Genomic DNA, 15,745 nt, shown 5'->3' on the forward strand with positions numbered 1-15,745 from the left:
CAGGGGAAAATCTAAGAAGAATTTTTCCATAAGAGATCTACACATTGAGCCTCCATTTGTAAAAACTACATTAAGGAGAGACTTACCAGAGTTAAATAAAAGATCCTTCCAGAAACTAGAGGTGTGAGAGGAATGCAGATTTCAAATTTACAAAGACGAATAATGGGAAAATTTTTGTCATAAAATGAACTAGTGATAAGAATTGACAATACAATGGAACTTGAATGAGTTAAACCACAGAATCTCATAGTCAGTCACTAAATATTTATTAACAAAGCTGTATGAGTACTGCAATCAGTTTACATGAATCCTCTTCAGTAATGTTAATACCAATCTTTATTTAATATGTTTTATAGAAACATCTGCTCAATCTGATTTTGATGGAGTAAATTTTGTTTTACTCTACATACTAAGTAAGTACAGTCAGTTACACTAATCTTATGAAGTTTATTGTTTGAAGCTTAATTTTTAAAAATATATTTTAAATTGTCGAACTGTATCACCATTAGCTTAATAAGCTATTAATAAACTTCAAAAACATGCAATGAAACTGTGTTAAAGTAATATAATTTATGGGAACTAGTTTCTAAACTGTAGCTTCTAAACGGTTTTTTCTTTTGGTTTTGGAGGAATACTGGGTTCCTGTATCAGTGTCCTTCCTTTGCTTTTTTGTACCCATTATTCCTTCAATTATAATTATTGCTTTCTTGCAAATAATCTTCTCTTCGGTTGTCCATACTATAATTAGTTAGCAGTTGGGTTGGCCACCCAACTAACTATCTTTTTCTTTTTCTTATCGCATACAATACATTTCTTTCTTTTCTAACTTATTAAAAACTTCTGTATTCTGATCATCTTCTGTGGTCCTCCATATCCAGGTCTGAAAGCTTTCTAAATATTTCTCTTCTTTCTCTCTCTCATCTACATTTCAGAAACATACAATATGACATTCCATTAAAACATTTAAAAAATCTTTTTCTTACTTCCAAAGTCCAGTTTAGTTCCACGTAAAGCAATATCAATAACAGATATACCAACATCACAAAAAAAAAATTTGATTATGACATTTCTAATATGAAAAAAATTGTATGCGATGCAATTTATTAAAATGAATAACAGACATAAATAATAAAATTAATCGATATGATATATATGAAATGGTAATAAAGGTGTGATGAAGATAAACCATTATCACAGACAGTTGAACATGTTAGAATGTATGATATGTCTATATCAACGACAGAGTATTTTAGAGCATTTCAAAACAAGAGCGTTATGACAGAAGGATACTTAACAAATTTACAATACTTTATTGAGAACTGGGTCAAGAAAATGCAATTTTACAACATGATTTAAAAGTAATAAATAAATATAACAAAAAAACAGCAACATGAAATCAATGTAATGATGGCAAAGACTTAAAACATTCTAAACAAAAAGTAACTGTTATAACACATAATTCAAAATTACCTCACTAATCTTATCATAGTTTGTGTGATCTGGTTTTTCATTTTTCAATTTTGTATTTTCATCTATTAGCGCTAATATATTACTTTTAGCAATTTCTAAATCTTCTTTCATTAAGGCATTCGTAGTAGTAAGAGCCTCTACTTTTGCTTGGAGATTGCCAACAGTTGCACTGAAAAAAGGAGGAAAAGTGAAAAAACCTTTTAAAAGAATATAACTGAAAAAACATTAAAGTTAAAATATTCATGAATACTCATTGATCATCCTAAAAAAATGAGATTCTACAAAAAAGTGGAAAAATTTAAAAGAATAAATCACAGCACACTCAGCAACTAAAAAAAAAAACTATGATGAAGACATGATTGTAACAGTAAGAAAATGCACATGAATGGATAATGAATCATATTTTACACAAATATAGCATAAAAAGAAAGTTTAATAATTATAGAAAATTCTGTAATATTATCATATTCTTGGTTTTCAGTAACAGTGGCAGACAGTAATTTATTTGCTGCTTATAATTATTATTATGTATCCCCCATGCTAAACCTATTTTGGATTTTCCAGTTCGGATATAACATGAATACACAAATATGAGGATGCATAAACAGACATATACACATACACTAATTTGTTCCCATTTCAAGTGCATTATATACATATAAAATCATGAAAATGAGTTTTTTGTGTTGCTGTTTAAATAAACAAAAAAATTGTATAACACATTCACTGCTGATTTGTTTTTCTATTTATCTGCTGTTGATTTTTTTAAAATAAATTATATTAATATATAATATTAGCATTTATAATTTTTTTTTTTTTTAGCAGTTATAACTAATTTTTTTAGTCTATGATTATCAGAATCTTGATAATATATGATATGTCCTACATGTGCATCATCAGCAAGCAGCAAATAAATTACTCCTACAATTATGCAACCTGCCCGTTACATTGCTTCTTGGCATATATTTTACATTTGTTCTTAGGTATTATTCAATGGTATTTAAAATGTATGGTTTAATATTCTGTTAAAGCAAGGTTAGGTGGTTTCTTTAGGTTGTAATTTACTAAAATTATAGAATAATTTTTCAAACAAAAAAAGTCTCTATATATATTTACACTGAAATTGAATTTTAAACAAATTTACATTGAAATCAAATAAATTTTAAAGGCCTAAATTTATTGTACTAAAAACAGCTGTTTTTATTTTATTTTTTTTTTAATTTATGAAATCTCTCTGTTAAGTTTTGTTTTTAATAATAAAAAAATATTTTTTATAGAGTTTGTTATAACAATTTTATCAGAATTAAATTTTCTACAAGTTTTGATAAAAAAATTTACACACCTACTAGTAATTTAACAAAGTTTTTGTACTTCAAATCTAAAAAAAAGATTTTTTTGTTTTACTTAGAATATATTGAAAAATATATGAGATATAGTTCTGAGACCTGTTTTATTTGATTTTTCAGCTTAATAAAAATTAAAAAACGAGTTTAGTGCTTATTGACATCAAAAAGGGTAAGTTATCTTTTGATTGTATTTTTCTGATGATTATTTTAGTATTAATACTAAACAATTTCAATACATAACTTCACAGTCACTAGTTATGTACAGTTTTTTGGAAATTTATAAAAAATTAAATTTAAAAAATCTGTTGCATAGTTCTTATTTTATGTCACATAATCATGTGTATGATTTCAATTTCTTTGAAAATATTGCTTTATCTTAATTGATATATCACTTTTATTTCTTCTTTGAATTAATAAAATGCGTTTCACTTTTTTATAAAATCATTTTTTATAATAATTTCTTATAAAAATCTATAAGATTTTTTCTATTTTAACATTTCTGATCATTTCAACATTTTTTATAGAAACATGAAGACAATTTTGAGCTGCCAGGCTCTTCAGAATAAATAAATTAAACCTGTCCGTTACTGCAGAAGAAAAAATCTTGTCATCAGAAGAAGTGTTTAATTTCCTAATGAATTCAGATACTGAAGATTCTCAAAATGAATGTGAACCTTCTTCTGACAGGGAAGAAGAGGAAGAAGACAATCAATTAGGTAATATAATTTTAGTTCCAGAACCTATTATTGATAAGTACCAGAGAATCTACCGATTAGCTGGCAGACTGAACATCCTGCAACCACACCAATTCCCTTTACCGCCAATGCTGGGCTTAGAGTTATGCCGGCCGGCCAGGGATTCAATAGATTATTTTTATCTTATCGCAAATGATGATTTTTTTTTGTAATTTAGTTATTCAAGAAAGTAATTATCAAGGGAAACAACTAAAATTAAAAAAACAATTTTTCCATTTTTACATATTTCTTCAGGGAAACTGTTTGCAAGACTTTAGTTTCTTTTGGGTCACTACCCAGCACCTAGTTTTAGTCACTTATGACAGATTAATAACTTATACAATCTTCTCATTATGAAAAAAAAAATATGGCTAGAGATCGCTTCATGATAATTTTGAGAGCCCTTCATTTTGTACCTAATTCTGCAAATGGCAAGGAAATTTCAGCAGACCCACTATTATACAAAATTAGACCTTTAATAGATATTTTTCACACAAATATATCTTGTATACATTATCTGATGAGAGAGATGTCTTGATGAGTCCATGCTCCTGTGGAGAGGTCTATATTTTCGCCAATATATACAGAATAAAAAAGATAAATTTGCCATTAAATTTTATATGCTGACCAAAACAGATGGTCTAATATTAAAAATGAAAATTTATAAAGGAACTGCAGATAATCAACTGGGTGGTAAGGGTCATGTAGAAAAGGTTGTAAAACACCTGCTCCAGGATTATTTAGATGAATCCTGGTCAGGCATGGCATTTTCACAGACGCTATAAATCATTAATTTTATTGTCTGAAGCAATACCTAACAGTGGTCCTGGAGGTTAAACAAAAAAGAAAAAAAGGATTATTTAGACGTAGAACACAGCAAATATATGGGTAATTTTTATAATAGTGAACCTCTGTCAGATGAATATTCAGGAAGAAAAACTTATGTAACTCGGACCCTGAAACCAAACTGCAAAGGAAATCCAGTCAATATTACTAATAAAAAGAAACTGAGCAAGGTTACACCAAGAAAGGTATCTGTGTATTTAAGTGGTTTGACAAACTCCAGATAATAATGGTTTCTTCTCAACACAGTGCACAAATGACAACAGTCAAAACCAGATCTGGAAAAGAGAAAAATAAGCTTGAGGCTATCGCAAAATATAATGAAAGTATGGGCTCAATTGATTGAGCAGATCATCTCATTGCTTGAAAGAAAAACTTTGCGATGGTATTCAAAAGTTGCTGCTTTTCATATTCATATATTTCATATGAATATGAATGATGCATCATATCTACTGTATAAAATATATAGGCTAACAAGAAAAAGACATTGTTAAAATTTTGGGACACGTTATTGAAAAATTAATCTATATTAACCAACAGAAAATAAGGCCAGAACCAACAGTTTATAGAAGTATTAGCAAGACCCAAATTCATATTCCACGGCAAATGAAAAAGAATGAATCTGGTAGAAAATTACAGAGGAAATACTGTGTAAACTAAAAAAAAACTGTTAGATGAGAATCCCAATTTTATTGTTCATTGTGTCCTTCGCAAGCAGCTCTTTGTTTGTCTCCTTATTTTGAAATCTATCTTAATCTAAATATTAATGTTTTGCTTGATTATAATAAAATTAATAATTATCATTTCTGATATTTGTGTTTTTATTTTATGTCTCGCCCAGCGTAACAATTTACATTATGTTTTGTCTATATAGTTCATAACACTTCTCTTACTGTAATTATACAGTATCAATAAAACTAATGAAAATATAACACAATAATTATTTTGTTTGCTAATTGTCATGTTCTATGAAATAACCCATAACACAAAAATTTATATTTAAAAATAAACAAGCCTATATTTTCATAAAGAAAATAAATTATTAGGATATGATAAATATTTCAATGGTTTAAAGGTGATCCGTTTACAAATAATAGCAGACTGTATAACGGAAGAACGAATGATATTTAGTCAGATGATGTCACTGTGGCGTCTTAAATATTTTGTCGGTTTCTGGCCAAAAAAGTATTACTACAATAAATAAAACCAAATACTGGCACTGATAAAGGTCTTAAAGATATGAATTAAAAAAAAGAAATCAGTCACATTGATCGGTTTCTTGATACCCCACTAGCACTGCACAAGTTAAACAAAAAAGATATTGTCATTTTACTTCATTGCATTTCTGTTTCTTTAATGAATATCTTTTAAATCTTAACCCCCAAGGAGGATAGGCCTTGATCTATGGCTTAAAACCTTCGCTGGGATAACACAAATGTATCCTGAAAATTTCAAACAACTGGTCGGTTGGTTCTTGCATGATGCTGTTGCATACAAACAAACAAATTCACAAACTTTTGCGTACATATATATATATATATTGTTGTCGATTGGCTTTGACGGCTCGTGGCTCCTTGTAACCTTATGGTAGCCTTGAAAAGGGATGTTGTTGCCCAATGGCTTCAACAGGTCGTGGCAATTTAAAACCTTATAGTAGCCCTGAGAAGGGCTGTTGTTGTCGCCGAATGGCTTTAATGGCATGTTATAATTTAAAACCTTGTGGTGGCCCTGAAAAGGGCCGTTTTTTTGCATTAGGTCTGAGAAGAGCTGTTGGGTCTGGAAACAAGTCTCCGATGAAGTTGACTTGGCTGTAATGGAGAAATTACAGCTCCATTTAAATCAACCAACCTTCCCCTCAGTGGCAGTTGGGTCTCCACTATAGCGTGGCGGTGGTGGCCCCCGAAGTACTGCAATGTCAAGTCAGCATTGATCTTCTTTCACCAGTGCGGCCGAGGCAGTTCTCTCTGAGCAATCCCACGTTGGGCCGGCCCCTGCTGCATTAAAGTCGTCCACACCTCCCTTGGTGGGCCGGTCAGGCCTGCTGCTCTGACGGGGATGTTGGCATTCTTCAGGAGGTCCCATACTGAGGCAGCCAGGGAACTTCTGTTTTCTTCCATCTTCTTCTTCTTCTTGGTCTTCTTTAGGTGGTGGTTGACGATGAATTGAAAATTCACTTACGTGTATGTTCTTTTATTGGAGCCTACGAGTGGTGGGGCCGCAGTCCCACTATGGTGGGAGAACTGCACGGTCATCTGCATGGTAGGAGTGATGCTTGTGCAAGCGCATACATATACTATACTCCCTCTGACATCTGAGCTGCTACCATTGCCTTCCACCGATATTAAGTTAGACATACGGTAACAATATATATATATATATATATATATATATATATTGAGTGTTGGTTTTAAAATAAAAGTTAATACAATAATTTCAGATGAAGAGGTTGGCAGAGTGCTGCATTTGTTGTTTTTGAAGAAAATAACAACCTACTGTTGTTGTTTTTTAATTAACTGTTATAATTTCTCTATTTCTTTTTTTTGTGGATAGTTAGTTTATTTTTGGTTATCTACGGTTTTACTAAGAAGAAATGGTTTTGACACGAAAGAAAGGATTTTTTGTGGAAAATTATTTAACAACTAATTTTTTTGTTTTGTAACAAGAAGTGTTTGCAGTTCCTAGATAAGAATGTACCAAATAAATCTTCAATTCATCATTTGATAAAAAAATATAGAGGTCTGGTTGTGTTTGCAGAGACATAGCTGGAAATGTTTAGTACTTAATGATGAAACCTGGAAGATGTTAGATGTTAACTGGCTACTTAAAGCTAAACTGATTTCATATATCACATTAATTACACCCAGTTGATGATGGTGCTAAGATCCACTACTGGCAATGGGTTTAAATCAGTTTGTTCAGATGAACATTAAAGTGTTATATATTTTTTACAGATCAGGCTTGGTTTCGTTTGATTGGTTACATTACATTAATAGTAGGAAAGATCAGTTCTGGAGATCCAACAATCCTCACATGATCTATTTACAACCTCTACACTCATAGAAATAGGAGTGTGGTGTGCAATTTCCAGGGGAAGAATAACTGGCCACACATTCTTTTAATTAATTTTAACACTTTTAATTCAGACCTCTACTAACAAACTGTAACATAATTTATTGCAAATTTAGAATTAAACGAGAGACTTGTGGTTTCAACAAGATGGGGCTACACATCACATGGCAACAATGGACCTTTTGAGAAATTTCTATGGTGACAGAGTAATAATGACTGGCTTATAGCCAGCTGCCTAATCTTTCTTCTGCAATTTTTTTTCTCTGGGATATTTAAAAGGAAGTGTATTCAAAAATAATCCCCACACCATTAAGAACTGAAAGCCAACATAACTTACGACAAATTGGAAGGGGTACACTTCGAAGGACTGCCCGGAATATGAAAAAGAGAGTAAAGGCTTCCACTGATGAAAACTGTGGATGCTTTCAACATTTGTTATAAAAAGATTTGATCTCAATATTGTTTTACAAAAATAATTGTAATATATCCATAAATATAGCAATAATTGCATTAAATATAGCACATTATTTTTTCTTTAAACTGAATTACATTTTAAAACAAACATCCTCTGTATGTGTGAATGTGTGGGTGTGTGTGTGTGTGTGTGTGTGTGTGCATGCACGCCTACTTTTTTATGTAAGGTCCCATTGTCTATAGCCAGGTAAATTATGTGTGGCTGTTGAAATACACATGCGCCCTGGCTTCCAGCATGCTTTGCACAAATCCAGATGCCATTTGCAGTTGTAGTGTCAGTGAGCATGGTTTATATTGTGAAGTTGGAATGTTTCAGATAATTAAGAGGCCTGCCGATTGTGAAATATGGTCTGTGATTCGATTTTAGATTGCAAGGAATGTGTCAGCAGCAGACATTCATTGTTAGATGTGTGAGGTTTACAAGCCTAATTCAATGAATGACAGCAAAGTGTGTAAATGGGTAAGAGTGTTCAAGGATGGGTGGAGCAACATCCATGATGAACTGCAATTGAGCCAACCTTCTATAAACACAGACGATGTGGTCATACACGAAGTTGATGCAAAAATTCATGAAGACTGGCGATTCACAATTTCCACTTTATCACTGATATTCCAGCAAATTTCAAGGTCAGTGCTATATAAAATTGTTTTTGAAATCTTGCAATACAAAAAACTGTGCTTGTGATGAGTTCCCTGACTGCTTTCTGAAGAACACCAAAAAAGGAGCATGGCTAGTGAGCATTTTTGACCTGATCCAATGTACATTGAGGAAGGAAATAAATTTTTAAACCACACTGTCGCAGGGGATGAGACATTGGTTTCTTAAAGCAGCAGTCAACAGAATGGAGGCACACAACATCTCCAGTCAAAGTGAAAGCCAAATGACATGTCAACATGCAAGATTATGGTAACTGTGTTTTGGGATAGACATGGTGTCCTTTTATTTGATTTTATACCCAAAGGGACAACAATAAACTCAATTGCAAACTGCGAGACCTTGACAAAGCTTCAGCATACCATAAGCGACATGGCCTACTGTCATCTGGAGTTCTGCTACTGCATGACCTCATTCTGTTGCTCAAACTATAAAGATAATCAGTTCTTTTCGATGGTAGCAAATGGACCACTACTGTACATCCCAGACCTTTTTTCGAGCGATTACCACCTGTTCCATTAGTTTCTCAGCGAACAGTGGTTTGGCACTGATGAAGAAGTTAAAGCGATTGAAGACTGGTTGTCTACAGGTGGCTGAATTCTATGACACGGGCATAAATAAATTAGTAAAACGCTATGATAAATGTTTAAACATACAAGTAACTATGTTGAAAAGTAGCATAAAATGTAGAGTGAAATGAAAATATGTTTTTGACAATATTTTCACAAGTTTTATTTGTATTAAAAAAATGAACCATACTTAAAACACAGCCCTCGTGTGTATAAATAGTTAAATAATTTGAATACAGTTAGTTGAACACCATATAATTAATTAACATCATAAACTAATATACCAATATTTTATAATATAAAAACAGAAGATCCCCAAGTTTCATTTTAATGAGCGCCAAACAAAACAACAGTTTGTGTATAGATGGTATAGAAGGGAAAATTTAACATGTCACTCAAACTACAATAAAATATGTTAATAGCACTGGTTATTTATAAAAGTTTAATGAGTTTTTCCAATTTTTTAATGCAAACAAAACATTTTCTGGACAAAACATCATAGGATTATTCTAGAAGAAGTAAAATCTATTTTCTTGGTTAATGTTATTCATGCAATCCATCTTTGAAAAATTTCAAAAACGTATATGCCACAATTTCAATCAAAACAATTAGGGAACATGACTATAATTACATAAGGAACGTACTTAGGGTATTCATTTGTTTCCATCATTCAAAATTATGAAATTACACATAATTCTGGGCTAGAAATGTTAAGGGCTCCTACATAATAAATAGTCTTAAACTGATATATGGAGTAGATAAAAAACAATGTGAAAAATTCCAAAAAGTAAATTTACAAAATGCAAATATTAATTTCATCAGATGTTAAAGTATGCCTGTAATATAGTTATACATTATATTATAAATAGATATGAACTTAAGAATCATAATGTAAAATCTTAAAACATAAATTTATATTTAATACTTACTATCACAAGCTGACACTGCTGTTTCCTTAGTTAACACTGAATGCATTCATTTACATAGCATCAATGGTATGCACTATTTTTTTTAAATTTATAGATAATGAAGTTGACATCATAATTAGCATAAAATTAAAAATGTATTTTAATGATGGGTTAAATTAAATACGTACTTTAAATGTCTATTGAGCTCTTCAATGTAATTCTTCTGATCAAGAACAGTAGCCATGTTATCATGATCCAAATCATGCTCTCCAGGAGAATTATCATCATCATCATCATTAGTAGATGTAGTAGTATGATAACTAGATCGCAAGTATAATGAAAAGTCTATAACACCTTGCTGACAATCTAAGTCTTCTTCCTATCAAACAGAAATAATACAAACATTAAATTAATTTTGAAAAAAAAATCATCAGCAAAGGAGCAATACTGACATTCCTGATTTGAACCGACAGTACTACATACTAAAAGAAAGGAACTAGTAAATAATATGACTATATAAAGTGAATTGCAGCAGGAGGAAATTAAAAATAAAACATAATTCAGAATGACTCATTCCAATAGTTTCCATCATGCTCAATTGTTTTGAGAAATTTGTAATTGAGCAGATGCAACTGCATTTAGATAATGAGGTATCATTTTGTTCATAATAAATGCTTACAAATTTTTTCTAATAAAACAAAATTAACAAAAGAAGAAATAATCAATTAAAAGAGATATAGGTGGCCAAAAAAATGACTCTCACCACCATTGTTTTTTTTATTTTTAATAAAAAAATATTCTTTGTAAAGTTTAAGAATACCCTATTGGGTGTCATTTAAGGACATCAAATTTTGAAAGATTATTTTAACTACTTCTGAAGTTAGAAAATACAACATGCTTTATCTTGAATTTTAACATGATTGTGAAATTAAATACATCTATGTAGTACATTTATTTGGATGTATGTAAATGAAAAGCATAATGACAAAAACAGCCCAACATGTGAAAAAAATTGGTAGCTTTCCATATAAGAATATAGTAACTGCAAGAGCAACATGGCTACTAACAGCATCAAAAGAATTTAATCCTTTCTATTAGCATCTAAAGAGATAAATCAATCCTTATAAACCAAGTAAAAACACTTCAATAAATTCCATTATCACCTGTTATAAAAATAAAAATACCAACTAATATTTTTAAAATCTCCATTACTAATCATAAATGATGATCTTCATCAACTCAATACTAAGACAGAGTCTTCATAAAAGAATGGTGAGGGAATATATAGATTAAATGAAAACAAAAATACTTACAGTTTATGTTTATTTATTGAATTTATCATCTCAAACAGTTTTTTACGTAACTAATAAATTTCAATATGTGGACCATTAGTCGCTTGCAAATGTCCAGTCAATACTCAGTTTCTGCCCATACCCGAATTAATGTAACTTCTGTTATGGTTACAACTGCTTCATTAATCATTTCCTTTAAGTGACATGTTTCACATTTTTAGTGAATAAACAATTTTTTTATATACCCCCACAAGATTTCAGGTCTGGACTCCTTGGAGGCCAGGGTATATATCCTTGCCGGTCTATTCATCGATGTCCAAATTTTCTGTTCAAAGCCTGGCTGACATATGCATTAAAATGTGGAGATGCGCCATCTTGTTGGAAATGAATTCGTTTTATATTTTTGAGTAGAGGAAAGCAGTATTTGTTTAACTTATTGAGATAAACATTTCCATTAATAGTCAGTTTCAGCAAAGAAAAAAGGCTTGATTACACCAAACACTAACTTCAGGTGCATCACATCATTTCTGAAAAATTACATGTGGTTTTTTAGATCTCCATATCTGTGAATTGTGCCTAATAATACACCCATTAATATAGAATATAGCTTCATCCGTAACAACTATAACGTTTAAAATTGATTCGTTTTCATTAATTTTGTGGAAAATTTCAACAGCGAAATTGAAATGTTTTTTTCTCCATAAGGTTTCAATTCCTGCAGATTTTATATCCATGTAATTTCAATCTTTTGTGTAAAACTTAGTGAACTGTCATTTTCGGAATATCTAATTCAAGGCTTTGACAAGAGATGGGTTTGTTAAGACTTCTGATTGCATATTGTCTAATTCATTCAACAGTTTTGTTCGGTACTCACTGTCTGCCAGTTGATTTTTCCTTGAGAACAGATGGAGTTTCTTCAAGTTGTTTGAGCCAATGTCATATATTATTTTCATGTGGTGGCTCTTTTCCATATTCATGTCTAAATGCACGATTGACTAAAATTAATTCAGCCTGCCATAAAACATTTTGCTTTTTCTTGAAAAGTGAACACAGTAATGAACAAAACACACCTCAGCAACAATACAAAAACTGGTGTGATAGTTTGAACTGCTGTTACACAAACTTTTGGGTTGGAGTCTATCAGGGCTACCAACATAACTTCTCAAAATTTCCCCAGAAACACCACCGTTCTTTTATTTTAGATCTTAAGTTTTACGTTAATGTACAACACTATGATACATTAGCAATTCTTTGAACTGGATAGAAAAAAAGTAAAAGTTAAAATTAAGCAACAACCAATCTACATCACTGTACAGATTATCATTTTTTTACAATTAGATTTTCAATTGTGGCATATGTATATACCACAATGGAAAATTTGTATGTTTAAGAAAGAGATAAACTCAAAAGTACACAAAAAATTCATAAAAGAGTAAATCAATAGTTATTGACATGTCTAGCAAAAAAATTTGAAGAAAAACCATAAACAAAAATTATACATAAAACATTTTTGTTCTGATTCATTGTTAATTACTTATTTCCAAACTACCTGTTCATTTATAGCAGATACATAACAATCTATATACAAACTCAATACACTCATGTTATTTACTGATGAATAGGCTCTCAGCTTTGTCAGAGTTGTAACTTGAAAAATGAAATAAGAGTAGCAAAATAAGGATAACCAACCAAAACAAAATTAGATTATCAATAAGTTCCTGGCACATTAATAATAGTTTACATTATTTCAAATAATAAGTAATAGTAGAAAATAAAAGTATTCCAAAAATAAGATCCAAAATTACACCATATCTTGTTTCAATTTATATAAACAATCCTGAACAAAATGAATGGACACCTTGCAGGTAGTACTGCCGTCATAGAAGATATACGAGGTGCGACAATAAAGTAATGAGACTGAATTTTCTTTGCAAGATGTGACAAAGAAAAATGTGGCCTGCAGCTTGCGTAGGAGACAACACTAAACATGACTAAAACAGCAAGCAACATTTTTTGTCACATCAGTCTCATTACTTTATTGTCGCACCTCGTATATTTAAAACAAGCAACAGAAATAAAACAATTAAATAATCAAATAAAAACATAATTAAACAATTAAATAAAACAATCACAGGGCTTGTTAAAAAAATCACATCAATACAAATAAAAATAAAATTATGTTCACTTTGACATATGCAAACCACTATATAGGGAGGCGGCGGCAGTGTTGGGTTCTCAGACTAAAACCCCTCCCCCATTATACAGCATGCCCTATACCCACCTTTTGGCATTACTCAGCAGCAAGAAGAGTCCCGAGTGCAACAACAGCAGTGGATCCCTCCCCTAAGAGTCCCCAACTACTTCCTGCCCAAGCTGTCCAATCCCTACCCAGCCTGACAGCAGTTATCACTGCTGCTATATTGCAGTTCTGTTCTGTTGCCACTTCTTGTACATTTTTGTTTGCAAGATTGTTCTGCCAATATCTGCAATTGCCTTTAAGAGCACTGATTCTCCAGCAACACCTTTAACAAGTTGGTGATGATCACCCTTCCAGTGACCGTTTAGAATTATCTAAACGGTAGTTACAGGAAGCTAAACAGTAAAGAAAGCCTTCCAGTGACAGCTGTGCACCATTGTTGCTCCTCAGCCCACCTGGTATGTTCGAAGAAAGTGTGACTGACTGTGCCCTCAAGGCTGCAGTAGACACACTTGGTGTCATCTCATCTTTTCCCGGTCATGAGCTGGGTGAGCTGGGTAAGCATGGGAGCTTAACCTCCCCATGTCACTGACCAACCCACCTTCTTATGTTAGGGATGACTTCATGAGTCCATTGTCCAGATGAGGCCTCTCTTACTACCTCTTGAGCAGGGTGACTCACCCAAGCAACAAAGCATGATTGAGAGCATGGTTGAAGCAGTGCCACATCAACAGCCGTCTTAACAACTTCAGCTGAGATCCCACGTGGCCCTGGACTCTACCTCAGACTCAGTCTCTTGCTGGCTTGCTGAAAAAGTTCAGGTTTTTGCTACCTGTCCCACATGTGGTTTTTGGGCCCCAAAAATGAGACATTTTCAAAATCGTTCGTTTTAGTGGCCAGTTTTTTAAATGAAGGACACTCGTTAACAGTCCAATTTTTTTTCTTAAATACTACTAGTACGTAAGAGTTAAAAGATAAAAAACAGGCCTGCTACCCTAACCCCTTCATTATTTATTTTGGGCCCAAAATTTGAAAAAATAAAAATTTGTAAACGTAACTTCGATAAAAATTAAAAGATTTTGTTATTTAACAAAATTAATTTTGAGTACACTAACATGAAGTTCCATTTTTACTCTTTCCAAAAAGCCCTTTTTGACTCTCTACAATGTATAAAATAACAATGCTACAGCTCATGGAAAAAGTGATGAAAATGGCTGTTTTTACCTGTTGGCGAGTTGGAAAATAGTCTATTACTCAAGGAAAATTGTTTTAAAAAATATAAATAAATATTTTTTGGCCACTACAAGGTGGATAAAAACAAAAACTACAAGTGTGAGAATCTGTAAAAAAACTGATACAATATAACAATTCTTTGTAATAATAGACAATTAGTCGACATGGAAAGAGCACCTATTTGCCTCAATACTGTTGATAAGAATGATTACACAATTTCCAACAGAAAGTTATATTTTGAAGTTGAAATATCAAGAGCACTTTTGAGAGAGAAATCTTGGATGTTGATCAAGAATTGGATAAAAATCAATAGAGAAGCTCAGCTCCAGGAATTCAACTAGAGCACTAAAAATAGAAGGCTACAGTCTTTTATGGTATAAATATGAAGTTGGTTGAGTGCAAGGGAATTTCTGATTTTCTTAGATTCTTTCAATATATGCTGGAACCAGAATAAAATTACTGATAAATGGTTTAAATTAAGCTATTTCATTGCTCAAAAATGCAATCAGAACAAATACAATAATTACAATTAATACAATAATTAAATATCACTTCTGGATTCAGCTACAAGACATATATTAAATTTTTGATGGCAAAATAATTACTGTCTGAAGATCAAATGGGTTTTACAAAGGACAGGTCATGTATGTATGTATGTTGTTCTTTTACAGAGAACAGAACAATGAAATGTACATTTTACCTTTATTAACTTTTAGAAGATGATAAATTGAGAAAGAAATACAATTAATTCATATTAGCCATGGAAAATTTTGAAAAAAGGGGTTTCATTCACATTCAATACCATCAATCAGTAGTTTAAGTTATAATACAACAAAAGAGATATGTATACAGATGTGGCTGAAGAAATATCAATAAATAAGGGTGCGCATCAGTGATTCTGCTTTTTCTCAATTTCATTCTATACGATTTTATTTAGTTGATTTAATTAGAAAAT

General features: G+C 31.6%; 1 protein-coding gene across 2 annotated transcripts in view; it reads right to left on the reverse strand.

Moving 5' to 3' along the window:
- Positions 1-15,745, reverse strand: part of LOC142317284 (RUN and FYVE domain-containing protein 2-like) — a 135,324-nt gene that overhangs the window by 58,715 nt on the left and 60,864 nt on the right. For both annotated transcript variants that reach the window (XM_075353701.1, XM_075353702.1), the window contains 2 exons: positions 10,257-10,447; positions 1,471-1,639 (listed from right to left, as the gene is read on the reverse strand). In XM_075353701.1, coding sequence (XP_075209816.1) covers positions 1,471-1,639; positions 10,257-10,447 — 360 coding nt within the window. The remainder of the gene's footprint in view (positions 1-1,470; positions 1,640-10,256; positions 10,448-15,745) is intronic.

This window comes from Lycorma delicatula, chromosome 1, assembly GCF_047948215.1.
Source record: "Lycorma delicatula isolate Av1 chromosome 1, ASM4794821v1, whole genome shotgun sequence".
NCBI lineage: Eukaryota > Metazoa > Arthropoda > Insecta > Hemiptera > Fulgoridae > Lycorma > Lycorma delicatula.